Source organism: Gymnodraco acuticeps, unplaced genomic scaffold (genome assembly GCF_902827175.1).
Source record: "Gymnodraco acuticeps unplaced genomic scaffold, fGymAcu1.1, whole genome shotgun sequence".
Classification (NCBI taxonomy): domain Eukaryota; kingdom Metazoa; phylum Chordata; class Actinopteri; order Perciformes; family Bathydraconidae; genus Gymnodraco; species Gymnodraco acuticeps.
Genome location: NW_022989755.1, coordinates 3,757,044 through 3,784,960, shown reverse-complemented (window position 1 = coordinate 3,784,960; position 27,917 = coordinate 3,757,044). Strand labels below are relative to the sequence as shown.

At 41.8% G+C, this 27,917-nt stretch overlaps 1 protein-coding gene across 1 annotated transcript; it reads right to left on the bottom strand.

The window, feature by feature from the left end:
• Positions 1 to 50: 50 nt before the first annotated feature.
• LOC117544372 (CDP-diacylglycerol--glycerol-3-phosphate 3-phosphatidyltransferase, mitochondrial) lies at positions 51 to 27,917 on the bottom strand. Its single transcript, XM_034213348.1, has 11 exons — positions 27,762 to 27,917; positions 20,277 to 20,487; positions 17,061 to 17,138; positions 10,487 to 10,586; positions 10,211 to 10,400; positions 7,813 to 7,991; positions 6,595 to 6,809; positions 4,612 to 4,903; positions 3,204 to 3,352; positions 2,947 to 3,077; positions 51 to 494 (listed from the first exon to the last, which is right to left on the bottom strand). The coding sequence occupies exons 1-10, from the start codon at positions 27,875 to 27,877 to the stop codon at positions 2,958 to 2,960; spliced, it is 1,650 nt and encodes a 549-aa protein (XP_034069239.1). The 5' UTR covers positions 27,878 to 27,917; the 3' UTR covers positions 51 to 494; positions 2,947 to 2,957.

Here is a 27,917-nt window from a genome sequence, read left to right as displayed (position 1 = left end):
TATAAAGCTGTGGGTAAGAGTGCACCAAACAAAGAGTCACACCTTTGAAGTCATTTTAAAAACTCGTCCACATCGTCCTTTAATTTACAAAGATAATCACAAACACTGTACATTTAGCTTTGATTACTGCTGTAAACTCTCTTAACGGTTATTAGGCTCCTCCAGGGATTGTTTTATATCGCAGCTTGAAGAAATGCATTGCAGTGGTAGGAAGTAGTTTTTTAAAATGTTGTAGTAGAAAAACAGTTAAAACTATAATGTGATGACATCAGGTGGTGAAACAATCTAACAGTAACAGCTGTGCAGGTAAACCAGGATCTGGAGTTTGATACAAAAAGAAAGTTTACAATTCACCACATACATCTCTCATGTATGTTAAAGTCACTTCCTGGGACACACTGATGAGAGTTATAGCCAAGGTGAGGTTGTCTCCCATCTGCGGACTCCGGTGTGACCTTCAACATCAAGACGAAAGGAAACCAGTCTTTCTCCCTCTAAACATAAAAACACAGAAAGATGTTCACTTTTCATTTACCTTACTATTTAAATAGTGACTTTTTGAGGAACTGTGTGATGTGAAGGCTGAAAGAACAAAACATAAGTTAACAGACAATCAATTTTAACTAGTTTTATTGTAATATAAAACACAATTGTTGCAATTATTTTGCACTTTCTGTACTTTAAATATAGTGAACGTGAAGTATGCCATGAACAAATTGAACAGAAAGTAGACGTTGCTAAAAAGTAATATAGTATGTCCTGAAATGTCATTTAATGAAATAAAAAAAATAAAAAGGCACATTTATTCTCCAAGTATAGTATTCCAAAAATAAGAAAATACACTTGGCAAGATTTATTTATCTACCAGTAATGTACAAGCCCTGTGAGCATTATGCTAATGTCTCACAAGTGGTTAGTTCAATGTGTGAAATCCCAGTGTCACCACTAGAGGGCAGACAGCTCCACCCTGACTGACCCTCAGAGGAACCTGTTGTCTCTAGTTTCTAACAATAGACAGCCTGTGCTGACAAAAAGGACTTTCAAAAACATTCCTTTAACCGGTAAGGCTATTGTTGGAGACTGCGTTTGTTTTTTCCTCTGCCAGGAAAACAAGATGAGATAAGCAATAACAGAGGTGACAATGCCAGAGGATACAAAGCACGAATGAGAGTGGACAAACTGCTCCAGGACCCTAACAGACAACATTCAGACAACAAACAGTATCCAAAAGAACAGGAATTACATTCTAAGCTGTGACATCATATGTCATACTATACTCTGACAGAAGATAACATTTTGGGTTTTTTTCATTAAAAGAATCAGACAGTGTTTGTATTATTTAACACTAAAGAGCCTTTTCTGTTGTCTTCTAAATATGTTCTAAGTTCAACACAACCTTTAACCTCAGGTTACAGATGCCAAACATCTGTTTGTTAGTGTCACCGTGCCGGTAAGTCCTTTCAACACTGATACGTAAAACAAAAGGCCTGAATGTGCTGATGCTAATCTGTGCTGTGTGAAAGATGATCTCTTTACAACTGTTTCATTTTGGCAGCGGATCACTCAATATATTTTAGATTTCCTCGAATATGTGCAGGTAGCGTTCAGAGGCCGTCCGTTTACCGTCATTTCTCAGCCTGTGACGCTTCCTGTTCAGAGAAACTGACAGAAAAAACCTGATACTGCAGCTTTCCTTTTGGCCAGGCCTTGACTTTATGAAATGAATACGTCTTCCTTTTCGAGTGAGAAGTTGATGTTTTCATGTCTTCCTGCAGCTTTTATTTCCACAAAAAAAACATGTAAAAGTGTTAATTCTTGCGATGAACTCCCTGACTTCACCTCTCCAGGTCCAGACTCGAGGTAACTGAAACCACCCGTCAGATCCTCAGCATACCCCGGTGCTGACTCACTTCTTGATAGGAGTGAATCAGCCCCTCTCTGTCCCCCCCCCCCTCCCCGCTCTCTCACTGTGGTGCTCTGGGCTGCTGGGAAGGCGAGGACGAGACCTGAGATTTTAGACGCGCCGCAATGACTGCAGGGCAGGCATTTCAGAGAAGCCACAGCCTGTCTTACTGTGGGCGTGTGCTTCTGTGCAGTATGCTCAAGGCTGAATGTTGTCTAGTAGGCAGAAAAATATCATTAAAAAAAATGAAAGCAATGCACAATGTAAAACAAATATTTTAAAGAGAAATTCTTATTTTCTGCAATTTAAGTGCACTTTTGACAATGTGCTTTATTTGGGAAAGCAACATTTTCATTCTATAAAAAGGGATTTTTCTGTCCAAATAATTAATTTTAGTTCAATATTTTCTCTTCTTTTAGCTCTGGTTTGGTCTCTACCAACTGAGGGTAAATATCTGGCTCTTAAGCTGCTATATTCTCCACTTGGTTCATCAGCTAGTTTCCCACTTGTTTTAATTGTGCGGGGCAGGTAGTGTACAGTGTGTTTGTTGGGTATATTCACTGAAAACAGCTGCCCGTTGAGTCTGGAGCATTGATGGAACACAGAGAAAAACTGTTGTGGCTGAAAGAATCTAAAACGCTTTATACTGTAGATCTGAGTGTAACTGCAGAGCAAGATCACAACTCTCTGTAGGTCATTTGATCAATTGTTTATTTAAAATAAATGATTTGCAAAACTTTTTTAAATGTCCAATAGAACTTTCTTTCCTCACTAAAATAAAATAGGCTGCTCCACCAAAGCCATATCCTTGGTCGCAACATTAAGAAAAAAGGTAATTTAGATCCTCCTAGAAATGTAATGGAGTCGTCCTTGGCCCATGCTACACCCTTCTATCTAGTATTATAAAATTAGGCTAACATCTTTGTTTGTTAATCCTGCTGACAAACAGGAATAACCAATCAAACCAGAAGCAAATCCTTGATTGTTGAGGTATCATAGGTGAATGCTGTGTGTAGTGAGTGTGTACATGTGTGTGAGATCACCTGGTGGCGTCTCAGAAGAAGTTCTTGATGAGGGGAGTGACTAATTTCACCCACAACTTGACGTGACGGTCCGGCTGCTCGAACGTAGAGCTTGACACCTCGGTGGAGCGCTGATACAACCTCTCCTGCTCCTGAGAGGCACACAGTATAACACACAGTATAACAAACAGTTCAACACACAAAATAACACAGGTGTGCGTTCAGTGCAGAGTCACACAGTCATTCATCATCATCATCATTTCCTGCGGTTGACCCACCTCCTGCAGCTGGCTCTGCAGCGCCTTGTTCTCCGTCACTATGGCGATCTGGGCCTCCAGGTCACGGTGAACCGAGCGGTATCCGAAATTAGGGGAGCCAATTAGAGTGAGGCAAGGCCGGTCCTTCCCCTGGAGGTAATACCACAGACCTGTGAGGAGAGGAAGAGTGCAGCGAGCTTCAGAGAGACGCTTCCAGCAGGGATCTCAGACCACAACTAAGAGGAAGCACATGCAGAAAATCCCCAGCACAGATCCAAAACCCCAAAGCATGAGGGAGCGTGAGTGTACATCCTTGCCCCGGGGCTACGGCGCGATGAGTGTACGAGCCCTCCTCTCACACGCTACATACCGCTGCGACCACAAGAAGAGCAGCGGAGCAGGGAGAGTGATGCGTTATTAGTTTCACCCAGCCAAACAAAACTAGTCTGGATGCTGAGCCCTGGATAATGCCACCTACACACTATGACTGTGTGGCACATTAGAATATTCTAATGTCTCATAATGGGGAGTGTTGAACTGAAGGAACCCCCGACAAATCTGTCTGTTGTCAGGGAGTCCAAAAACAGGCGAGAAGTGAAATGGGAACAGCTGCCAGACCTAGAATGGATGTCTGCAAGTAGCTAGTGCTACAAGTTGTTTGTCTGTGATTTGTAGCAGAATCAAGGAAGAAAAAGAAAAGAATATGCAGAGAGAAAATGTATACGCTTGTCATAACGTAGGTAGCTGACTGCTTTTGTTGTGGCTTAACCAGTATATATATATATTTGTGCAATGGCTTTAGGTCACTGCTGTCAATGCAAGTCAAGATGTCCACACTGGAGACAGGCCACGATGGATGACCTGCTACTTCTCTTTTCGATTGCTTCTTCATAATTCTCAGAAGCAAAAAACATCATTTACCTGCACCCTTTGTCTCAGTTTGTCTTGAAAAACTTCCTTGTTGACTTAAAATCACTAAAATAATCACACTGTGAAATATTCTCAGTGTCCTGCTTAAGTCTAAAAAAAAAAAACGACTTCTTTTTGTAAGCTTATGTGCATATATGGCCCTGTCAGTACTATATATACAGATGAACTATATGTCCCTTGATCTGTTTCTAATCATTGAGTATCACTACAAGCTCTGCTGCTGATCATGTGAGGATGTGACCATAATGCCAAATGCAGATATAAATGTACAACTGAATCGAAGCGCTCTAGACGTGTGTGTGTTTCTGAAAAGGAAAATCTTTAGGCTTTTATAGAGGTTCAATTTGGCTCAGGGCATATTTTTAGACAACTTTTACACTAATTAGTAGTTGAAAAAGTAATTACCATAAGATCATGACCGTTAGTCGTTGATACAGGTGTGTGTGTGTGTGTGTGTGTGTGTGTGTGTGTGTGTGTGTGTGTGTGTGTGTGATCCCACCTTTGGCGTGGAAGGTCCACTCTGGCCGGTGGTACTCGTGCAGGTGTATCCTCTCCTGCTGGCCCAGAGAACACACCTGGTTGTAGAACTGCCTGGCGATGTGCACGTAGGCCGCTGGGATGGCCCCGGCCACGCCCTTGGCTCCGAAGAAGCCGTTGACCTCGGGTGAGGCGGTGAGGATGTGGTACCCGGCGCCGGCCCCGAGCACCAGACGCATGTACGCCCGCGTCAGGTTGAAGTACCCCGACGTCAGGAACACGGTTGAGTTCGGCCCGGCGTCTTTCAGCAGGCGCTGGAGGGGGAATAACGACAAAATGGTTTTATTTCCAGAACTTATGAAGAATAAAACACTAGCTTTGACCTGAGAATGGTTATTAGTGTTTTATTATCGCTTATTACATAAGGCTCATTATAGAAACACAATCTAGACTTGTCATATTTATCTTGATAACAATAAAAGTAATATGAGGATATTTCCTTCTTCCTGTTGGCTCACGTCTGATTAATTGTGTCTTGATTGATTACTGTATTTAGAGGTGGAGTTCTGCTGGGTTCCGTTTGGGTGAGAGGTTATTGTAGCTCATCTGTATTAGAGATTAATAATACGTTTGTATAGTGTCAAACCATTTCATTTTTATATTTAAAGAATCTGGGGCATTTGTTCCCAAAAACAAAAAAACATGAAACCAAATTGATTAGTGTTTATTCTTATTTTTAAACGTATAAAATAGTTATGGACCCACTATTTAATGTATTTCATGGTGCATACTACCAACAGGTCATTTTCCTTCTCTCCCTATTTTCAATATGTTCTGCATCTGAGACCTTGTTACCTTTTTAAGCAACAGTGGTCAACTCCTTCTTGTGGAAGGAAGCAGCAAATGTTTAATCTTCTTCTTTTAAGAAAGGCTGGTTCTTCTCTATCTGCACATCAGCCACATCACCACTGGTTGATTCAAAGAAACCAAAAGTGAACTACTATTGGAATAAATTCAGCCTGTTGCAACAAGTTCTTTATTTTTTGGTAAACGGCAGATGAGACACTGTTGAATCAACTTTGTACAGAACAAGCCTCTGTTATTACATTACAGTTATCACTCCATCATTTTATTGTTCATTCCCAGAATAAGTGACTAATAAACCGGGAATAAATGCTCAAACATGTACTCACTGTTTATTGGTACATGTCTCATTTCATTAGTCACATGTCCAAATTAATCCAATCAACCTCAAAATAAACTCTTTGTAATCATATTGCCACTGGGGGGGGGGGGGGGGGAATAACAAAGATCAATTTAAATAAAGCACTGAAAACAATAAAAATATCTGACAGTTTGGTCAGAGTTTATACATAAGTTGGAACCCTTGCCTCTCACTTGGGCCATCTTTGACTTTGACCTTGTTAATGCAAACAAGGCATGAATTCAAAAAGTTGTTTTTCCAATTTTTGAAGATCAACCTCAGCTCCTGTAATAAGTCTATAATGAACTGTGAAGCGAACATACAGACACACAGACAGTCCCAATGAAACTCATTAAAACCAGAAATGTCATATGCATTCTGTTATATGAGGCCTTTCATTTGAAGCCCTGGCTTACAAGTTGTAGTTTTTACTAGTGGCTTCCTGCACAAAAACTGCAAATGCCAGAAAATCAATAATAGAAATATGACAATTGGCATGACATGTTCAAAATTGAGACAAAATCCTGTTAGCATTTAGCATAAAGAGTGGCATTATTTATAACATATGACGAACATCACACAAGAGACATTAAAAAAGATACAATTCTGAAAATGGTTGAACAGTGGGTGGTTATTATGTTGATTTAAACATTTAACTCTATGAAAGTGGACAACAATATTAGTATATATAGTGTTATGGTGGCTTTTGAGGCGGTCAAATAGACATTTGGTTAAAATGTGACCAATGACAGACGGTCGCTGTGTGTGCGTGTGTGTGTGTCTGTGTGTGTTGAGCCTGACCTGTGTGACCTGCTCATCCACCTGGATCCCCAGAGGTTTCATCTGCACCAGAGGGAACACCCAGGTGTCCTCCCCCCCGTCGCTCAGCCCCCCGTCACTCAGCCCCTCGTCCTCAGAGTCCTCCGGCCGGTTAGTCAGCTGCTGCCTCATTTGGGCCGTGTTCACCACCTCCATGATACGCTTCCTCGCCGCTGTCGAGAAGTCTTGCCGGTTGCCTGCGGAGACAGAGCGTAAACAAAGCTGAGGAGGGTCACACTGATCTCTGGGTCATAGTAACCCAAGGGTGCTTGGGATTATTTACAGCCACTTAGGGGCATGAAGCAGAAAGGAGGATGTTGTTTGAAATGACAACACAACCTCAGCAAACGAGCTGGAAAATGCTTGTTTCTGATTGGCTGGCAAGTGACTATTAAAACTAGTAGACTAGATATCTTACAAAGGTTCTGGTATAAGTCTAAAAGGTGTTTTCAGACAGAGAGCAAAGGAAATGTTTGACCTGCATGACGCAGAAGACTAACTGGAGTAGAACACTAAAATCCTAACGATTCACAGATTACTCATTATCAAACCTTAGTGTTCTTCAGTTGCTCACCAACTGACTCAAACGTCCTCTTCCTCCTCCTCCGTTTTTTCAGTACGTCAATGTTTTATCAGTTGTTAATGTTTTCACTAGATATTATGCGTGTCAGCTCCATATCGTCTTTCACCCACACTGTGACATCACAACTCTATTCCTGGTGTTCGTTACCACGGCGCTCAAGTCCTGTAGACATGATGTCATCCATCCCTCAAACTCACATCCTGGCAGTCTGCGCTCCAGTTACGGACACAGTACTGGAGTGTGTTTGAGTGTTTGAGTGTGTGTGTGTGTGTGTGTGTGTGTGTGTGTGTGTGTGTGTGTGTGTGTGTGTGTGTGTGTGTGGAGAAGATTCTGACAATTTCACATCCGGCTACATGGCTAGCCAACCGCAATACCTCTCTCAATCATTCTCACTGTACAAACACACACTCTCACACACTGACCATCATCTATTTGCCTGTCTAAGCTTTCAGGCTCCATTAGCGTAATCCATCGGCTCCTCTTGCTGAAAACTGGGACACTGCCACCGTTACCGAGCATGAAGTGTCAAAACATGTTGGAGGGTAAACATGCGTCTGTGTGCTGTACTGTACACACACACACACACACACACGTACACACACAAGTCCTGTTTCTACCTTTGTACGGGTGCACCATGCCCTCCAGCATTGTGACCGAGTCGTCGGGCTGCAGCTGCAGAGAGACGTCGCCCACGGCCTCCACCAGGTCGGCGAAGAAGTCGGCGACCTCCCCGCAGTTCTCCAGCAGCACGTAGCGGTCCTGTCTGTTGGTGAAGTACGAGTCGCTCAGGTTGGCCCTGAAAGTGAGGGGGAGGGACCTTTAATAAACTGGGGCAACACAACACAATAGACAAAAGAGGAAAAAAGGTTGTTTGGTAAAATGTCTTTCTATGAGTGTAAGACGGGTTCAGAAAAATACACGTAATCATTTGGTCATCTTGAAAGAAAATGTTCCACACATTTTTTAAATTATTATTATTATATATATATTTATTTTTACATGTAAATATACATTTTCTTTCCCCACTACTTTTTGTTGTCATAATGTTATGTTTAGATTTCCTTTTTTATACATCCATTTTTATTTATTTTTTTGTTATCCCTAACTTTTCTCCTTAAGTTTAGGGAAGGTCAGTTGTATGAACCTGTGGCTTCTTGACCTCTCCTGATACACATATTATTTTTTCATTATCTGGATTTGACTTCTATCTGTGCGGTCACATTTTGGATCACATTCTTGTACATTCTGTTTTAATTATTTGCATTATCTTTATTAGAATGTTGCACCTTTTGCACAATTGTATTTATATAGCACCTTTCAGCACGCGACAATTCAAAGTGCTTTACAAAATAAAAACAGAAAAAGATTTAAGAATAAATACAGCATAAACACATTATTAAATGAAATAAATAAGCACAGCAGGTACAGAATACATGAATAAAAGGCATACTGCAGTGTGAGTATGAACAGCTCAATTAAAAGCAGCAGAAAATAGATATGTTTTTAGTCTGGATTTGAAAATAGGAAGTGTTTCAGCGGATGTGCACGATTCAGGCAGTTTGTTCCAGATTATCGGGGCATAATAGCTAAACGCTGCTTTTCCATGTTTAGTTCTTATTCTTGGAACAGAGAGCAGGCCCGACCCAGAGGACCTGAGACTCCTGGATGGTTCATAGTTATGTAGGGGATCGTTTATATACCTCGGTCCTAAGCCATTTAGTGATTAAAAACTAGCAATAGTATTTTAAAATCAATTATTTGGTCGACTGGAAGCCAGTGTAAAGACTTCAGAACCGGACTGATGTGATCCACTCTTTTAGTGTCAGTGAGGACTCGAGCAGCAGCGTTCTGAATCAGCTGCAGCTTTCTGATGGATTTCTTTGTCAGCCCTGTGAATACACTATTGCAGTAGTCGAGTCTACTGAAAATAAAAGCATGGACAAGTTTCAAGCAAATCCTGTTGCGACATTAGTTTTTTTAATCCTTGATATATTCTTCAGGTGATAGTATGCAGACCTAATAACTGTTGTAATGTGACTGTTACAATTCAGGTCTGAGTCCATCACTACACCTAGATTTCTAGCTTTATGAGTTACTTTGTAGTCTGCCGACTGAAGCTCTGCGATTACTTTTAATCGGTCCTTCTTTGCTCCAAAAACAATGATCTCAGTTTTTTGTTTGTTCAATTGGAGAAAGTTCTGAGTCATCCAGTCAGTGATGTGCTCAATGCACTTGCTCAGTGTTCTAATCAGAGAGTAGTCTCCTGGTGTAATTTTAAAATAAATCTGGGTGTCGTCTGCATAGATATGATAGCTTAGATTGCTGTTTTTAATCATTTGAGCAAGTGGTAGCATATAGATATTAAAAAGAAAAGGTCCTAAGATGGAGCCTTGAGGAACCCCGCATGACATATTTGTCAGGGTTGATTTGTAATTGCCTATTGAGACAAAGTTTGTTCTGTCCTTTAAGTAGGAACTAAACCAGTTTAGAGCTGTTGCTGAAACTCCCACCCAGTTTTCTAGACGGTCTAGCAATATCTTGTGGTCAACAGTATCAAAGGCAGCGCTGAGATCTAATAATACTAACACTGATATTCTGCCACTGTCTGTGTTTAAATGGATGTAATTTAAGACCTTAACAAGAGAAGTCTCAGTGCTGTGGTTTGGTCGAAAGCCTGACTGGAACACATCAAAACCGTCAGTTAAAAACATGAAATTACTCAACTGTTGAAAAACTACTTTTTCAATGAATTTGCTTAACAAGGGAAGGTTTGATATTGGCCTGTAATTATTCATTACGGTTGTGTCTAGGTTATGCTTTTTTAGGAGCGGTTTAATTACTGCAGTTTTCAGGGCCTGTGGAATTACACCTTAGTGGAGGGACTTGTTTACTATGTGTAGTATATCTGAGGCCAAGCAATGAAAAACTGTTTTGAAAAATCCTGTACAAGAGAAGAGACTCAAAAGATGAGGACTCCATAGGACTAGTGTGAAATATACAGAATAATCCACCGACCCGCTGATGATGATGCTGTCGTCGAACAGGTAGACTTTGATGTGCTGGACCCCGATGGTCTCGTTGAAGCGCTGCGGGACAAGCAGCCGCAGCAGCCCCCTCAGGTCGGGGGTGTGGTACAGAGAGACCCTCATCTGAGAGGTGAAGCGCTGCAGCAGCGGCAGCAGCATGGTCCTGGAGTTAATCTGTCCTGCAGAGAAAACATGAGCACAGCAGGAGGATGAGCGCGGGGTGCTAACCAGAGGAAACACAAGAGATCTGATGAGTGAAAACAACCTCTAGAGCCGCGGGTGTAATCCAGCAGCACGGACACCTTGAGGTCGGGGGAGTCGCTGTTGTCCTGTGAGCGCTGCAGGGCGTCCTCCATGCAGTCCACCTTCACAGACACAGGGGAAGCATTGAAGAGACATCAGAACATGAGTTAAAGGGTAATGCACAGATTTAGCTGCAGCCGTATAACACTGTTAAACTCACAATGGACGATTTAAAAGAAAGACATCAAAATCACTGCAGCAAAATATCGTCATTTTCAACTAACGACTTATTATTCTTGGTCAGAAATAGACAGCAAGACTTTGAATATACATGTTCAACCACCCCTTGCACAACGCGGTCTTAAGTAGCACTTAAGTGGGGGTCTCAAGTAGGAGAAAAGTAATCAGCAACAATTTTAATGAATAAGCATTTTTAAGTAATTAGTCATGCAAAATACATGAAAATCTTAGTTTTCAACTTCTTAAATTTAGAGTATTGAATACTTTTCTTTTTGAAAATCATTGTAAATATAATATTATTGATATTAAGACATTTTATAATTTGTATTTAATTAAGTATGAAGCATAAATCAAGGTAACACACCTACTTTCACAATTGCCTTATGAATTGATGGATTGAGGACAGTAGTGTTGCAGTCATTGTGCCTTGGCTCTCTAACTCCTCTCATCTTGTTTACACTTCTCACTCCTTGCCATAGTGAATAAAATATCCCTTTTTTGTGCACAGATGCATTTCCTGTGTTGCTGCTATAACACCTGAATTTCCTACGGGAATCTATCTTATCGTATCGTATCGTATCAGTTGTTACCTTGAAATGAAGCCACGTTTTAGGGCTTAAAGTAAGTAAGATTGGACTGATATGAACGTGAAATTAAAGCAAGCTTCTGACTGAAGTTATCTCTTGAACAGTTCTTCCAGATAAGACCACTCAAAGAAACACACAACTCTTATCTGGTCTTCCTTGTTCTTGCCACACTTCCCAGTACTTGAGTATTTGTGAATGTTCCTAAGAGCAGTAGATTATTGATTACTATGGAGCAGACAGTTTATTAATCACTGGCACCCTTTTGTGAGCGAGCATGGGAAAAGCCATTTAAGAGAGGAAATGCTCTTCAGAGGGCATCACTGGTAGCGAAGTATCTATTAGTGACGAGCTCTGCATTTGTTCCCCACGTTTGACTAAATTGGGCATCTGGTGCCCAAATGCATTTTTTATACGTCACTCTCAAAACCTTGAGGCGATATATCCGACTGTTCTGTAGAAACAAAGGCCTTTGTTGGAGCCATTTATTTTTTAATACTATAACATGTTTTTCCTTGCTGTTTTTGTTTATATTACATTTCAAATTATTTATTGAAATTATTTAAAGGTGGGGTAGGTAATTTTGGAGAAACCAGCTCGAGTGCGCTAGAATTTGAAAATACACAACCGGAACAAATCTGCCACTTCCTTACAGAGCCCCTTCTCCAACACACACAAACGCGCACATGACCAATGAGGGCACGAGATAAGTTTGTGCACAGATGGAAGGCTGACAGGCAGGCAGGCCATCCAGTTACTTTAGCCGGGCCGGCTAAAATGATTGGTCGTGCTTTTTACAGTACCACGGCTTCCACAGATGACGTTTTTTTATGGATTTGTTGTCAAAGCACTTAAGATATTCATTGCTATCGGGATGTTAAGAGCATTCCATGGAATATAACAAAAAGTGTATCTCGAGCCGGTTTCTCAAACTTACATACCCCACCTTTAAGTTAAATTAGAGTAATTGTTCATGCTTTTATTTTGAAGGCAGTTTTGGGCACCTGGTGATAGGCATACCTTGGAGACAGGTGGTGGTGGGATTAGAGCACCAGTGTCAAAGGTCAAAAGGAGAAGTAATTGTTCTGCACAAAAGTATGGCCCTCCCGCTGTACTTCTCGGAGACTTCAACCTCCAGACAGGGAAGATAGACGAACTAACATCTCTGTTAACCGCCTTTGCTTTCTCACTGTCTCCATCCCCACCAACTCATAAAGCTGGCAATGTCCTTGATCTCATATTCTCAAGGAACTGCACTACTTCTAACCTCTCTGTAAACCCACTCCACACATCCGATCACTTCTTCATTTCATTCTCTCTACCCCTTTCCAAACATAACGAACTAATCTCTTCTCATCCTGCACCGGTCCGCCGTAACCTTCATTCCCTCTCCCCCTCTACCTTTGCCTCGTCGGTGCTCTCAGCCCTCCCTTCCTCTGACTCGTTCCAACTCCTACCTCCAAACTCTGCTGCAGAAACTCTCCTCTACTCTCTCATCCTCTCTGGACTCTCTCTGTCCTCTCACATCTCGGCAGGCTCGTAAGTCCCCTCCTGCTCCCTGGCTAAATGAGGCACTGCATGCTAATAGAACCGTCCTTCGGGCAGCAGAGCGGAAACGGTGGAAATCCAAACACCATGACGACCTTCTAACCTATCAGGCTCTCCTCTCCTCTTTCTCTGCTTCGATCTCTCAGGCAAAAAGCACTTTCTTTCAAGATAAGATCCAATCTTCCTATTCCAATCAACTATTTTCCATCTTCTCCTCCCTCCTGGACCCCCCCAAAGCCCCTTCCCCCTTCTGTCAAGCGACTTTGTTACCCACTTTGAAAAAAAGGTTGATGATATTCGCTCTTCTTTTTCTGACTCACCTTTACTCCCCACTGGGTCACCAGACCCTCCTTTCACCCACACACTGACCTCCTTTTCCCCTCTCTCTCCAAGTGAGGTTCTTACCCTCATTACCTCTGCCCGCCCTATAGGGCTGTACCCGAATATTCGACTATTCGAATATTCGTTCGTTGGCCAACTATTCGGGTTTTAATTTCATTATTCGGATATTCGTTTTTTTTGTTTCCTAAATGTATGCTATCATAAAGGCGAATTGCCATATTCTTATACTATATTTATACTTTTGAATTGCACTGTTAAAATGCGGAAATATATACAATCTCAGCCTGTGCTCCTGACATCGCGTTCACTCACAGTCACGAACGCAAACGGCACGCTTCACCTCGTTTCACACTCCTGAACACAAAATGCAGAAGACTTCAGCTGTGTGGGACCATTTTAAATTGGACGACGGTAAGAAGAAGGCAGTGTGCCAAATATGCGACAAGAAACTGGCCTACCACGGTGGCACAACAACTCTGAAAAGTCACCGGATGCTGTAAGTACTAGCCTAGCTTAGCTGTTGTCAAGTTGCCATGATGAAGCTGCTTTATCCGCCGTTTAAAGAGTAACGTTACACATGATAAAATGGTGCACTTACTTTGCTTGGAAAATAGTTGCAAGCAAGCAACCGAATTGTTTTTTTATATTAGTTTTTCAATTTGATCCGAATAGTGAAAATAATAGGAGCAATGTGGGAACATCTGGGGCTAAGGCAATTATTGGCATACAGTTCGTTCATTTATTTTTTGTTCTTCATTTATTTAAATACTGTTTACTGTATCGGTAACAAGTACTACACTGTTAGGCCTACTGTTACGGGTATGTTATTAAAAGTAGTGTTGTTATAACAGAAATATGTGTTTTGTATCTTCAGGTTGTAAAACGTTAGACGGAATTTGGAACCAGATTTGGTCCCCGGGCGCTGCACTGCGGCTGGGTTAAATGCAGAGGACACATTTAGTTTTTATGTATGCGAGTACTGAGACAATAAATAAATATAAATCGTAATAGTATGCTCTTTCTGCGCTTCTGCTTAACAGCGTGTTGTCAGGTGTCTCGGAGCGTGTTATGACATTTTTTTTATTTATTTATTTTTTATTAAAAAAACAAAAAAAATCTCTCCGCACCGAATATTCGCTGCTGATTACTACCGAATATCCGGAGCCCGACAAATGGTATTCGGGACCGCCCTACCACCTGTCCTCTGGACCCTATCTCTTCAAACCTCCTTCAGACTATCGCTCCTGATATTCTACCGTTTCTCTCCCATTTCATCAACACTTCTCTAACTTCTGGTCACTTTCCAAACAGTCTCAAGGAGGCAAGAGTAAACCCTCTCCTAAAGAAACCCACTCTCAACCCATCTGATGTTATAAACTACAGGCCTGTCTCTCTCCTCCCGTTCCTGTCTAAAACACTTGAACGCACTGTCTTTAAATAACTCTCCTGTTATCTCCATCAGAACAACCTTCTGGATCCGCACCAGTCTGGTTTCAAGGCAGGTCACTCCACAGAAACTGTCCTCCTTGCTGTCACTGAGGAACTGCACACTGCTAAAGCAGCCTCCCTCTCCTCTGTCATCATCCTTTTGGACCTGTCTGCTGCATTCAACACGGTGAATCATCAGATCCTCCTTCGCACTCTCCAAGAACTTGGAGTTTCAGGCTCTGCACTTTCCCTCATCACCTCATACCTCAAAGACCGCACCTACAGGGTTACTTGGAGAGGGTCGGAGTCCGACCCTTGTCAATTAACTACAGGGGTCCCTCAGGGCTCTGTTCTTGGTCCCCTCCTCTTCTCCTTGTACACAAACTCGCTCGGATCTGTCATTAGCCCGCATGGTTTTTCATACCACTGCTAAGCTGACGACACCCAATTAATTCTGTCCTTTCCCCGCTCAGAGACCCAGGTCGTCGCACGCATCTCTGCTTGTCTAGCTGACATCTCTCAGTGGATGTCTGCTCATCACCTTAAGCTCAACCTTGACAAGACTGAACTGCTTTTCCTTCCGGGAAAAGATTGTCCCACTCTTGACCTAACAATCAACATCGGCACCTCTATTGTTTCCCCGACTCAGACTGCAAGGAATCTGGGGGTGACCCTAGATAACAAACTGTCCTTCACTGCAAACATAGCTGCTACAACCCGCTGCTGCAGATACACGCTTTACAACATCAGGAGGATACGTCCCCAGCTGACCCAGAAAGCGACGCAGGTTCTGGTCCAGGCTCTCGTCATCTCACGCCTAGACTACTGCAACTCCCTCCTGGCTGGTCTACCTGCATGTGCCATCCGACCTCTGCAGCTCATCCAGAATGCAGCGGCTCGTCTGGTCTTCAACCTTCCTAAATTCTCCCACACCACGCCGCTCCTCCGCTCCCTCCACTGGCTTCCGGTAACTGCTAGAATCCACTTCAAGACACTGGTACTTGCATACCATGCTGGGAATGGATCTGGCCCTTCCTACATCCAGGACATGGTTAAACCGTACACCCCAGCACGTCCACTCCGCTCTGCATCAACCAAACGGCTTGCTGCACCCTCGCTGCGAAGGGGACCCAAGTTCCCATCAGCAAAAACACGTGGGTTTGCTATCCTGGCTCCAAAATGGTGGAATGAGCTCCCCATTGACATCAGGATAGCAGAAAGCTTACACACCTTCCGGCGCAGACTGAAAACTCATCTCTTTCGACTCCACTTCGAGCGATAGAACTATTAACAAAGCACTTATATACTAATAAAGGGCTGGCTTATCTAAAGCCAGTTGAGTAGCACTTGAAATGTTTTTGCTCTATGAAACCTGATGTACTTATATGATTCTGTTTTCTTCAAGTTTGTATTTTGTTGGTCGAACGCACTTATTGTAAGTCGCTTTGGATAAAAGCGTCAGCTAAATGCAATGTAATGTAATGTAAAGTATATTCTCGCTTGGAAAGTGTATAATTATTCCCTGCGTCAGATTTGCTTGTGCCTCAACGGCAGTTTTAGTTTGAGTTAAACTGTGGTTTCATTTCTTTATTTCGCCCCCACAGCCTTTATACAGCTTTCCTAAAGATATGCAGTCAACCTCCCCAGCTTTGCATATGGTGTGCTAAAGATAAAGCACACTTTTCTTTAGAATTTCTGATTATTCTTGCCTGCGCTTAAAGTCAACACGCAGCAGCGCAGGTGCGAGCTTCGGTATCAGAGGAGTTCATTTTTTGCTGCGCCTGTGATTGGGTGTTGTGTTTGCTCACCTGCCGTTTGCATTCTCCAGGCTCAAACCACAGACTCACATTTCTGCTCTGAATGGAGTTAAGGTCATTGTGTCCAATTACAAGCAAACCTGAGCTCGGAAAACAAAAATCACATGGACTCACTCACTGTGCCTTATTGACTCCATTTTTCGAGTGATCCATCATCCTGTGAGGTTACGGAGTTTGGTAGCAATCACAGCAGATTTAAAGGCTCTTAACTGTAATTAAACGTGTTTGACTTGTCTGTGTAATTCACCCTCTGATTCTCCAAACAGATAGAAAAAACAAACATGAAAAACAGCTGAATGTGAGCGTCGGTCCAGACTGTGGTTTGTTCTGGGTTTATGTTGTTATGCGAGGCCTTCCAAGCATGAAGAACAGCGGGATATCACGTGCCAACTCTGGCCTTCTTATATCCATAAACCCTTGCAATTTAAGGGTCATTCCTTGTAGCTGGCTCTGAACAAACCACACTGTGCTTCTCCTGGAAGAAGACTCTGACTCACACTTTCTGGCATCACTGACCAGTTATTTGGCACACGCTTGTGTTTGGATGGCGTTCTTCTCACCTGCCAAAAACTCAAAAGTCTTTAAAGCGCCTCTAAACATGAATCACACACTCGCACACAAATGCTGTTTTTCTCACCAGCTCCTGCTCCAGTTGACCCGTTCCCAGATACAGTGAGGCCATCACCACCCGCCTCTTCGCGGTCTTGATGCGCGCCTGAAGGAAAGAAAAACAAACGTCACAATGTACGTGGGTGTCAGGAATCTTGTAACAAATATCTGACAGTAAAACATGATTAATGGTCATACTAAAAAGGTCATTTCCTGTATGTCACATGAACACGCTGTCAGTCTGTATGCACAGGCAAACTAACCACATTCCCTCGGAGCCCCTAGCAACAAGCAAATAACAACAAAACTAAAAACCTTTAAAAAAAGAGCAAAAAATATCCCTTTTTCTTTTTTTAAAAACATATTCCTAGTAATCCTGGGCTTCATTGTAAACATGTTAGGTGAGCGTTTCGTTGTGTGTCATTTATGGAACTATGTATGATATTGTTTCTTTAATAATTTCTGAAGCCTTTAAGCCTTTAAGAGTGAATTGCTCCTGATTAACTGGCTGGTTGGTTTTATCTCAGGCTGATGTGACTTCATTTTATGCGTTTTATTGTGAAATATAGTCTTTAACAGCAATTTCCCCATCTTAAAAAATGTTTCCTCCCTTGTCAAATAATAAGATAAACTTAACGTAAATGACATTTGCAAATAATCTATAGAACAGTAATAATGTCCTGGTTATTTTAAATAACAACAATGGATAGTTTTCAATGGGAATGCTTCTTCAATAGAAAGCACTGTGGAGGAAGATCTACGAGTTATCAAAAGTAACCAGGATGTTGTTTATCGTAACTCCACGCCAAACAATTATGTTGATCATATTCTTTGATTAATCTTAAGACCTTGAAAATGACACGAGGAATGAGAATATATAAAAAAATGCGTATCTTATTTTAATAGCACGTGATTTCTAGTTTTTCAGTTGAAGGCGACAAAAGAAAAAAAGTGTTCTTTGAGTATTTTTAATATCAGTCACTTTCTTTTTCACTTTGCTCAGGGCGCTACATTTTGTATTGGCCGTCTCCTCACGTTAGAGATGAACAAGGAAGTGAACAAAACAATGCCATTCAGAATTCCCAGCCGTCATTGGTATGGGGAAATGTTCTTGGAAAATAGATGACATGTTTTTAAGATTCAAAGCCATCAAAAATATACAGCTCTGGAAAAGATTAAGACACCTCTGCAGCAATCAATTATTTATCTTTTATTCTATAAACTACGGACAACATTTCTCTTTGTTGGAATTCAACACTGGAATGAAATGGCTGCCATACATGTAGAGATTGAGATTTAAGAAACACTTTGAGTGGTCTCTTCCTTCTTTCCAGAGCTGTATAAGGGTATATGACGCAGGAACGTAAATATTAAAACATGAATAAAACCCTTGAACAATGTGTTAGCCCGAGGGAAGCTGCAGATTCCTGTTTCTTTGTTCCTGGAGCGGCTGAACGGACGAACGTTCGAGGAAACGTAAAAGGATTCCTATGTGGTGACACACAGCAGGTGTGGGATTCAGTAAAGATATAAAACTGTCGCCTCTCTCCTATGATTCACATTTAGTTTGCAGAATGATACATTTCCGATTTTTGTTTAAAGTTAGAAACACTTAAAGATTATTTTCTTCAAACTTGAAATAGAGTTGTACTTATAAGACGAGAGAGTAAATCAAAGCACAAAAAGATGTTGCTCCAGGGAGGACATTTCAATCTCTGGGAATGGAGCTTTTTATTCCAGTTCATCCAAGGTTGATTCAGGGACATGAGGCCTAGTTTACGATTAAGATTGCAAATAATGCTAATTAATGTCCGATGGTTTTCCAAAGAGAAACGTCAACATGTAATGTAATGATCTAATTAACAAAACCGCCTTGTGAAACATCTCATAATATATGAGATTGTGCAGGTCTCCCTTGAAAAAGAGATCTACTGTATATCTCAATGGGACCAATCTGGTTAAATAAAGGTTTGAAATGAAAATCACTGATCTAAATGGCCAAACACATCAGTCGACACGATAGGCCATTTGTACAAACTGGTAAACATTATTTTTTTCCCAGGGACAGTTCAGCCCCGGAAAATGTAAACTTCATATATTTGTTTTTATTGTTAATTTATCAAATCGTTGAATTTGTGTGAATTGCAGATTGTTGGAGACAGCGAAAGACTTTCAATCCCTGATTAATATTGAAACATGTTAAAGTTTTTTTTTATGTCCAAAAACAAGACCTACATGAACAAAGGAAGGTCTGTGGATTAGCATGGGTAACCCGTCATGATATATTAGGGGCGCCGCATGCTGAGTGCAATCTAGTGTCATCATACATGTTGATTTGTGTGAACTGTCCCTTTAAGTTTTCAAGTGGATTATATATTTAGCACCTATTATGGCGCGTTTCCACTGCAGCGGGTAGCCCCGTTTAAGCGTCCTCAAGCGGCCAGGCCGGTTTTTGGTGGCGTTTCCATATAGCCTAGTACCGGCCAGCGGGTACTTTTTCCCTCTTTTTCCGGCCTCATAAAATCGTGGTTCCCTCAGACCAGGGCCAGGGCTGAACTAGTGACGTCAACACTCTCGACTGCTGATTGGTCAGAGAGAATCGTCACAAGATTGCGCGCGAGTTCATCCCTAGCGTCGCATATATATCTAGAAGCAAGCTTGCAGCATTTTTATAAACAGCATTTTGTAAACGGAGGAGCTACAAAAATGGCTACTTCTAAGAAAAGCACACCGTGGTCGACCGAGGAGGTGACGACGTTCCTACATCTCATTGGGGATGATCAAATCCAGCGGGAGCTCGACGGAACAACTCGAAATGTGAACAAAAACAAAGCCGATCGCCCCGCCTACACTGCGTTGCTACCCCAGGTCCTAAACTGTAATGGAAATGCGCCACGGCCTGGGCCGGCCAGCGAGGCAGCCCGAGGCCTGAGCGAGGACGCTTAAACGGGGCTACCCCGCTGCAGTGGAAACGCGCCATTAGTTGCAACGTTAAGGTGACAGGTCTTTTTAGAGCCGAACTATTAACTGCCAACTCGGCCGCTGCAGAGAAAACAATCAGAGTCTGCCGGGAAGAAAATACTTCCTCAAGCACACTCATATTCCTCAAGCACTTTCTCCCTTTGTTACGCCACATGATGATATTGAACATCTGTGCAACATCAATACTGGTAGTTGTTCAGTTAAGCTCTGTTTTCATTGCTTTGCAGCTGAACCAAAATGGTAACTTCTTGGTATCACCGACCTTCATAGTCTGGTAGAACTGGTCAGGCGAGGTGAGGATGTGGATGTGGGTTCCCGGCACCCGAAAGGCAGGTACGTGCTCTGCCATCCATCGGAAGTGGCCGCAGAGTCCCTCTGTGCCCTGAGCTCCTGCGGACCCCGCGGGCCTGGAGACCCGTCGGGGGGCCGGGTCGGCTTCGGCCAGGAGGGGGGCCAGCAGCAGCACCGAGGACCTGCAGGGAACAAGGGGGAGGAGTTGATTTGCCAATATCTGGATTCTAAGTACCATACAAGACTTCGGAATAATTGGTGAGTACTTTTAAAGAGGACATATTTTGCTCATTTTCAGGTTTCATATTATATTCTGTGCCTCTACTGTGACATGTCTCCATGCTCTAATGTTCAAAAAAGTCTTTATTTTTCTCATACTGCCTGTGCTGCAGCACCGCTTTTCACCCTCTGTCTGAAGCCGGAGCCCAGTCTGCTCTGATTGGTTAACTGGCCGGCTCTGTTGCGATTGGTCAACCACTAAGAGATGCCCCATCCCCAAAGCCTATCACGATTAATATGTTTGAGCGCTAGCCAATACAAGTAATGTCATTTTGGGGGGGGGGGGGGGGGTGGGAGACACTTTGGGATTTTAGCCGTAGCAGAGCATTTACATGCACACAAATCTATAGAACACACTACAGGAAAGGGAAAACCCAAATAAGTATAGTAAGCCCTTTACGTTTTTGTTAATCAACTTGGAATTAGAAACGGAGAACAAAATGAGTTTGGAGCTGCTCTGAAGCGCTCGATCATCACACAACCTTCCTCTGCAGATAGAGCTTGTGGTGACGCTGTTGTGCTCATCATTCATATTATTTAACACGCAATTGTCCATCACGCTGGATATTTTCTTGTCATAATTGTCAAATATTGTTTTAAATACAGTGGTATCAATGTCAGCCTGCATGTAGCCATAGCTAGTGCCTGGCTGTCAAAAAGGGTCATACACAAACTCTGACTGGCTTTTTCACTGACGATTTGTAATGCTCCTCCTCATCTTCTGTCATTGGCTTTAAAAAAAAAAGTATTAGATCAAATATATATATTCCCTCCCAAACAGATTTGACTATTTCTGAGTTTATTTATTCCCTTTTTAGATCTGCATGGAGATCCATCCTAAAGTGTGTTGCTTGAATAATTTCCTGCATGTTTAGATGATGGTCAGTAGTGCCATAAATCCCAGGAGAACAAGTCTCTGGTATTGTCTTTTTGTAACTTTGATGAAATCACCAGTGTTGGCTTTTTTGCTGTAAAACTAAAAAGACTGAACACAAAGTATTTAAGATGCAGTCAATGCAGCAATGAATATGTTCATATTAAAACATTTTAGGCAACTTGAAACCCCCCCTCTTTATTTCTCTTTTACTGTGCGTTTGTCTATAATTTATTTATTTTTGTAAAAAGTTTTGAATTCAACTTTAAAATACAAACAATAAAAAAATAACTATCAGATCATTTTTCTGCTGATCGAACAGTGCGTTTAGATTTTCGTTCTCGGTGTCCTAAAATTCCCCCCCCCGAACACCACGTCCCTGTTGTCTCTGCCATACAATCTGCCTGACAATGCAACCACATTAAATAAAGACAGGGTGGGGTGTGAACCTCAGAGGCTGAATGTCAGAATGTCTACTAAATTCCTTCATATTCATTTCATCCAGAACACACACAAACACAAACACACAGTGTACATTTTGGTTTGGATTTGACCCACAAAAACAACCTGGAAGAATGTGGAGGAAACAAAAGTCACATAAAAACAAAGATCACAGCTCTTCTTTCCAAAGCCACTCTGCTGAGCTAGAACTTCTTGGGCAAGGGGCTTTCCCTGATGTTTGGAATTTGAGTCCTATCTAAAATACGCATATCACTCTAGATGGCATTTCAATAAAAAACGATAGCGTGAGAGAACATCCTCGTGGCGATGACGCTGAACTTTCTGCATTTTTTACAGCAGTGCAAATGACTAACGTTATTACATTACATTGCATTTAGCTGACGCTTTTATCCAAAGCGACAATAAGTGCATTCGACCAAGAAGATACAAACTTGAAGAAAACAGAATCATATAAGTACATCAGGTTTCATAGAGCCACAACATTTCAAGTGCTACTCAACTGGCTTTAGATAAGCCAGCCCTTTATTAGTATATAAGTGCTTTGTTAATAATTCTATCGCTCCAAGTGGAGTCGAAAGAGAGAGGATCTATAAGGGGAACATATGGAACTAAGTAATAGTTATGGGCCCCCCAGCTGACGCCCGATCCTTTACAATTGTCTGTAAGTGGTAAAAGATAAGAGATAAGATACATGCTTTGAAATTATGTTTCAGATTTTCATTTTAGGACTGTTTATAGTGATATAAAATCAATTCATACCTCAGAGACCACAGTGAAATAAAAAAAACTCTATAAAACTAATTCCAAAGGGATTTTAAATCATAGAAAAGGACGCAGATGTTTCAATTTTTTCATCAACATCCATACAAATACAGTTTGTTATTTAAGCAGGACATCTAAGAAATGTCATTGAATTGAAATGAACTGAACTCCCTCCTATTTAATGAGGTTAGAGGCAAAGTCAATGCATGACTGTTGTTAGTGCGATGAATAGAAGAGCTGTTTTTACTTTGGTTTGCGCCAAATCCCTTTTGATGTGAATCATGTGATGGAAACAATGTTGTCGTCTGTCTTCCTCATTTTGCTAAATTCCCTGATGGGAATCTCATTGTGTTTAATAGATTTTACATCCGCATTTGATTCGGTTAACAAACTGGAAAAGCCGGTCTTTGTCTCCTTTTTAAAGTCTTAACATTTACAACCAAGTAATCATTCATTATCTTAGCGCTATATGCATAATAGAAAACACTTTTTATCATATGGCCATGAAACAGGAACATGAGGCGCCAACTACAAAACCATCGTCATGAATTTGCTGCAGCTATATCAGTTTTCTGCATTATCACTTAATAAAAAGTCAATGTGACCAGTGAGGCACAACCACGTGCTACAAAGACGTTAAACACTAAGGACAATTACAGTGAGAGATAAATAGAAAGATAAATAATAAACAGGCTCCAACCTGTCTCCAGTCTAAGATTAAGACAAGATGTTTTAATAACTTGACATGTCACATCAGTGTTTCCCCTATATACAAATAGCGGCGGCTAAATATTTTTTTAACTTTTTTATTAAAATAATAATAAGTGGCGACTTTTTTTCATTTTTGATTGTTTGTTATGTGGATTTGTAGTATTTGTGTTACTGTATGTTCAATAAAGGTGTATTTTTGCTAAATCTTGAGACATTGCCACTGTATGTACTAGGCAGGGTAGATTTTTGGCATAGGCGACATAGGGTTCGCCTAGGTCGCCAGATCTGGGGGGGGCTGCGCTGGTAGCTCTGGGAGGAGAAAAAACATTTTTGACCGTTGGTGCTCATCCTAATTTTCGGCCTTGATGTAACAACATTCATAATTAAGTGAATGTAACACCCTTTTCACCCCGGTTACACTTTTCATTTGCCCTGTACGATGGGCGCTATAAGTGATGAAAGTGGGGGATGTTGGCTCATCAGGCGCCCGCAGCTCACAGCCAAAGTGCGAGTGAGCGTGGGAGCGAGAGAGCAAGCGAGGGAGAGAGAGAGAGAGAGAGGGCGCACCGGTACCGGCGCTGTTGTTATTAGAATCTGGTGCTAGCTGCGCTAACGTATATAAGAAGTAGATGTTTCTAGGAGGAGAGCTCTCCAGTCAGACTGAGAGGCTCAGTGAGGTAAAGGACTCTCTGAGTATTTAGATCAGCGATACTCAACAGCGGCTCGCGGGGTAAAAAAATCTTTGAAAAACAAAAACATTGTCAGCAGAATTCATCAACATTTCATTATCACTCACAAGTCACACATCAGTCATCACACACATCAGTCTATTAAGCCGCCCCCCCCCATCCCTCTGAACAACCAATCACAAATTATTTCAGGTTTCGCGCTCTGATTGCAGGTGCGCGAGATAATTGCTCCGTCACACTGGGAAAACTAGCTTACAGCACTATGAAAAAATGGCAAAGGAATATAGGAAACGAAAATATGAAGAGGAATATCGAACATTTAAAGAGGACTGGGAACTCAAGTTTTTCTTCGTCTCCACCGGTTCGGGAAAATGCATCTGCTTGCTTTGTGACAACGTCATTTCACAATTTAAAAAAGGTCCAATTTGCAGCGCCATCACGACACAAAACACCCGAAGTTCAGTACCGACTTTCCGAAAGGTGGAGAGCTGAGGGCGGAAAAGCTGGCGAGACTCAAACAGAACCGAACTGCTCAAAAAAACGTATTCCACACTAATACGAGTGAAAGAGCGACAGAGGCATCCTACAAAATCACACATGAACTGATGAAAAAGATGAAGCCATATACTGATGGAGAAATGGTGAAGGATTGCATACTGCTGGCTTGTTCAACGTTGTTTCCTGAGAAAAAATACCTGGAACGAGAGGCAAACAAAATCCAACTGTCGGATTCTACTGTAGCTAGGAGGGCATCAGACATTTCAGAGAACATTGCACATACTCTTAAAGACAAACTGTCATCCGCTGAGTTTGTCAGCCTTGCAATGGACGAAAGCTTGGATATCAATGACACGCCACAATTACTCATCTTTATCCGAGCGATCAACAGTAAGTTTGACATTACAGAAGAACTGCTTGACATGGTTTCACTGAAAAATGGAACAACGGGCATTGAAATAAAAAACGCTGTGCTGGAAACATTAGAAAAGTTTAACATTGGACCAGAAAAAATCCCAGCATTCACAACAGATGGCGCACCGGCGATGCTTGGTAAGAGGAACGGAGCCGTGGCTTTGCTGAAAGAAACGCTGAAAAACGGCGGTGTTGCTGCTGAGGGTATTTTCTCATACCATTGTATTGTGCATCAACAAGCCTTGTTCAAATGTCTGAATGAAGTGATGGCAAATGTAATCGAAGTGGTTAATTATATCAGGGCCCGTGCAAGAAACCACTTAAATGTTAAACTGCTGTGTGAGGAGTTTGACACTCACTATGGAGATTTGGTGTTACACACCGAGATCAGATGGCTGTCTAAAGGACGTATGCTCGCACATTTCATGGACCTGCTTGAACCCCTGAAATCCTTCATTGTCGGCCAAGGGGAGACTTCCCGATTTTCCTTTTTGGATGATAAAGAGTGGGTGCTGTCTGTTGCGTTCCTGTGTGACATTACGCAGCACTTGAACGAACTTAATCTCAAGATGCAGGGAAGAAACAAGACCGTGTATGAGCTCTACACGGCTGTCAGAGTATTTTCTGACAAACTGGATGAACTCGAACAAAGTGTCCGTGGTTCTGATTACCGTTTCTTCCCCACCGTGCAGAAAGTGATGGCGATGCATGCAGACGCTCTCCTGCCCTGTCAATCACAATTCTGTGACGTGCTAACTGAGCTCAAGCAAAACTACACATCAAGATTCCACGACTTCAAGGACCATAGTAATATTTTTCTACTTGTGAAAAACCCATTCCTGATTGAGGTCAATGAAATGAAGCAAATAAGCGACCAGCTCGGACTTGTGCAGCTTCCAATGGAGTTCGTGGAGTTAAAGAGCTCAGATGAACTTCAGCGTCAGTTTCGGATTACAGATGTCGTGGACTTTTGGAAACTGGTGGGGTATCTACCAAATATCTCCAGACTGGCAAGACGCATCATCTCAATGTTTCCGTCCACATACCGGTGTGAAGCAGCATTCTCTGCGCTCTCAAAAATAAAATGTCGCAACCGAAACAGATTGAGTCTGCAGCACACAACAGAGGTCCTTCGGATCGCCGTTTCCAGCGCAGAGCCCGACTTCAAATCACTTGTGCGGCAGAAGGAGTGTCAGAAATCACATTGAGTGTGAAGTAAGTACAACATTACTCTTCTGACAACCCCTGCTGTCTGTTATCTGTTGTTATGGGCAGTGATGATCAGCAATGTGTGTTTTGTGGTTGCAGTTATTGCACTGTACATTATGCTTTTCAATCCTTAGTAACATATTACTATTATCCATATTCTCAAATGCATAATGGTTTCAGGGAGGAAAGGAGCGTTTTTGGATTGTGGCTCTTGCAAAAATATGTTTTCGTCAATGTGGCTCCTGATTAGGACAAGGTTGAGTACCACTGGTTTAGATAGTTCATTTTAGTCTAAGTTATCTCAGTGGGTCTCAAACGTTTTGACCACAAATTATGTAAACACATATTTCCAAGGCACTCCTTTATAATTATAAGGATAAATAAAAACAGGTTTGAAATCATTCCAATGTAATACTATAGGACAGTAACCCAAAAATATTGTTTAAAATATCGATTTACTTTGATGAAATGTACAGTTATTTATCGTTTGTGTATTATTTATTTAAATGCACACAGTATTATATAATTCCCAATTTTTATATAATTTGTTTTTCAGCCTTATTTTATTAAAACTTCAAGAAAACTCCACTGTTGAACAGACTTTAAAATGCGTCATGTTTATAAAAATCAAAATAAATCATACAAAAAGATTTGTGATGATTATAATTGCCATGACCGAGCAGCCCGTAGACGAGTAAAGTGGAGATTAACACCCCTAAATCACTAAATGATTTTAAATTCCATTAAATTAGATCCAACTGTGTGATGGTGATGGGATGTGTGCATTGTCTGATAATAGAGTGATAATATGAGACAGCAGCAGCATTATGCCCAGAGGTGTCATGCTGTTGGCTCCTGACTTTCTCTTTCTTTTAACACAGGTTTATCTTTCCTGGGACCCTTCTCAAATGCTGAATCCCCTCCTATTCCCTGTCTTTCTCTCCGTGTGGTTGCTTTATTCTCCCATCTATGTGAATGATGTGCTTCAGATGTCTTTCCTCTGACATGGTGGGGGAGAGGAGGTGGTGTGGATCTGTTTAGAAACATCTGGAAACTGCTGGACATCCTGCGGTTTCCATTCAATTCAAATAACATCAAACTTATTTAGCCGCAGGTAAGTTATGGTTAAGAGTGTTATTACTAGTATCACCTTAGTAACCATCGGCTGAAAGGCAAACCTGTGAAACCAGTGAAGAGTCAGGCGTCAGATTTCAGCTAAGGTAAAATGGCAGTTACATAACAAACACACAGAAGAACACTATGTACAAACATTTGGTTACTTTAGCTAAAGGTTAGCTTATTTTGGAAGGTGCATTACATAGTGGAAATTAACTAAATCTGATTTAACGTTTACGATAGTTTCACCCCGAATACGTTTTAAGTTGGTGGTTATAGATTTTGAATGAACACAATCACCCAATAGAGCATCATTGGTCCGATAATAGACGCGTTAGCAGTAACAACATTAGCAAAGCATGTTTAACTTTGCATGATGGAAAGCTTTAAGCGTATTTGCATCCTGGTGTCAGTGTCTCTGTGAACCAGCCGGGTCTCTTACCCTCCTCTCCTGTCTCTTGCGCGGAAGATCCGGTCAGATATTCGGGTAAAAACCCCTGCGATGGCCGGTGGGTACACGGAGTACACCAGCCTCCTCCAGGACATGGGAGCCGCCATTGCTGCAGCACGGAGGCTTTGAAAAACCTTTATAGACACA

Coding starts and splice junctions, on each gene's coding strand:
- LOC117544372 (XM_034213348.1), bottom strand. CDS start 27,877: ATGGCGGCTCCCATGTCCTGGAGGAGGCTGGTGTACTCCGTGTACCCA. Junction 10,587..17,060: donor GTCAACTGGAGCAGGAGCTG/GTGAGAAAAACA, acceptor GTGTCTGTGAAG/GTGGACTGCATGGAGGACGC. Junction 3,353..4,611: donor GTGGACCTTCCACGCCAAAG/GTGGGATCACAC, acceptor CTCTCCTCACAG/GTCTGTGGTATTACCTCCAG.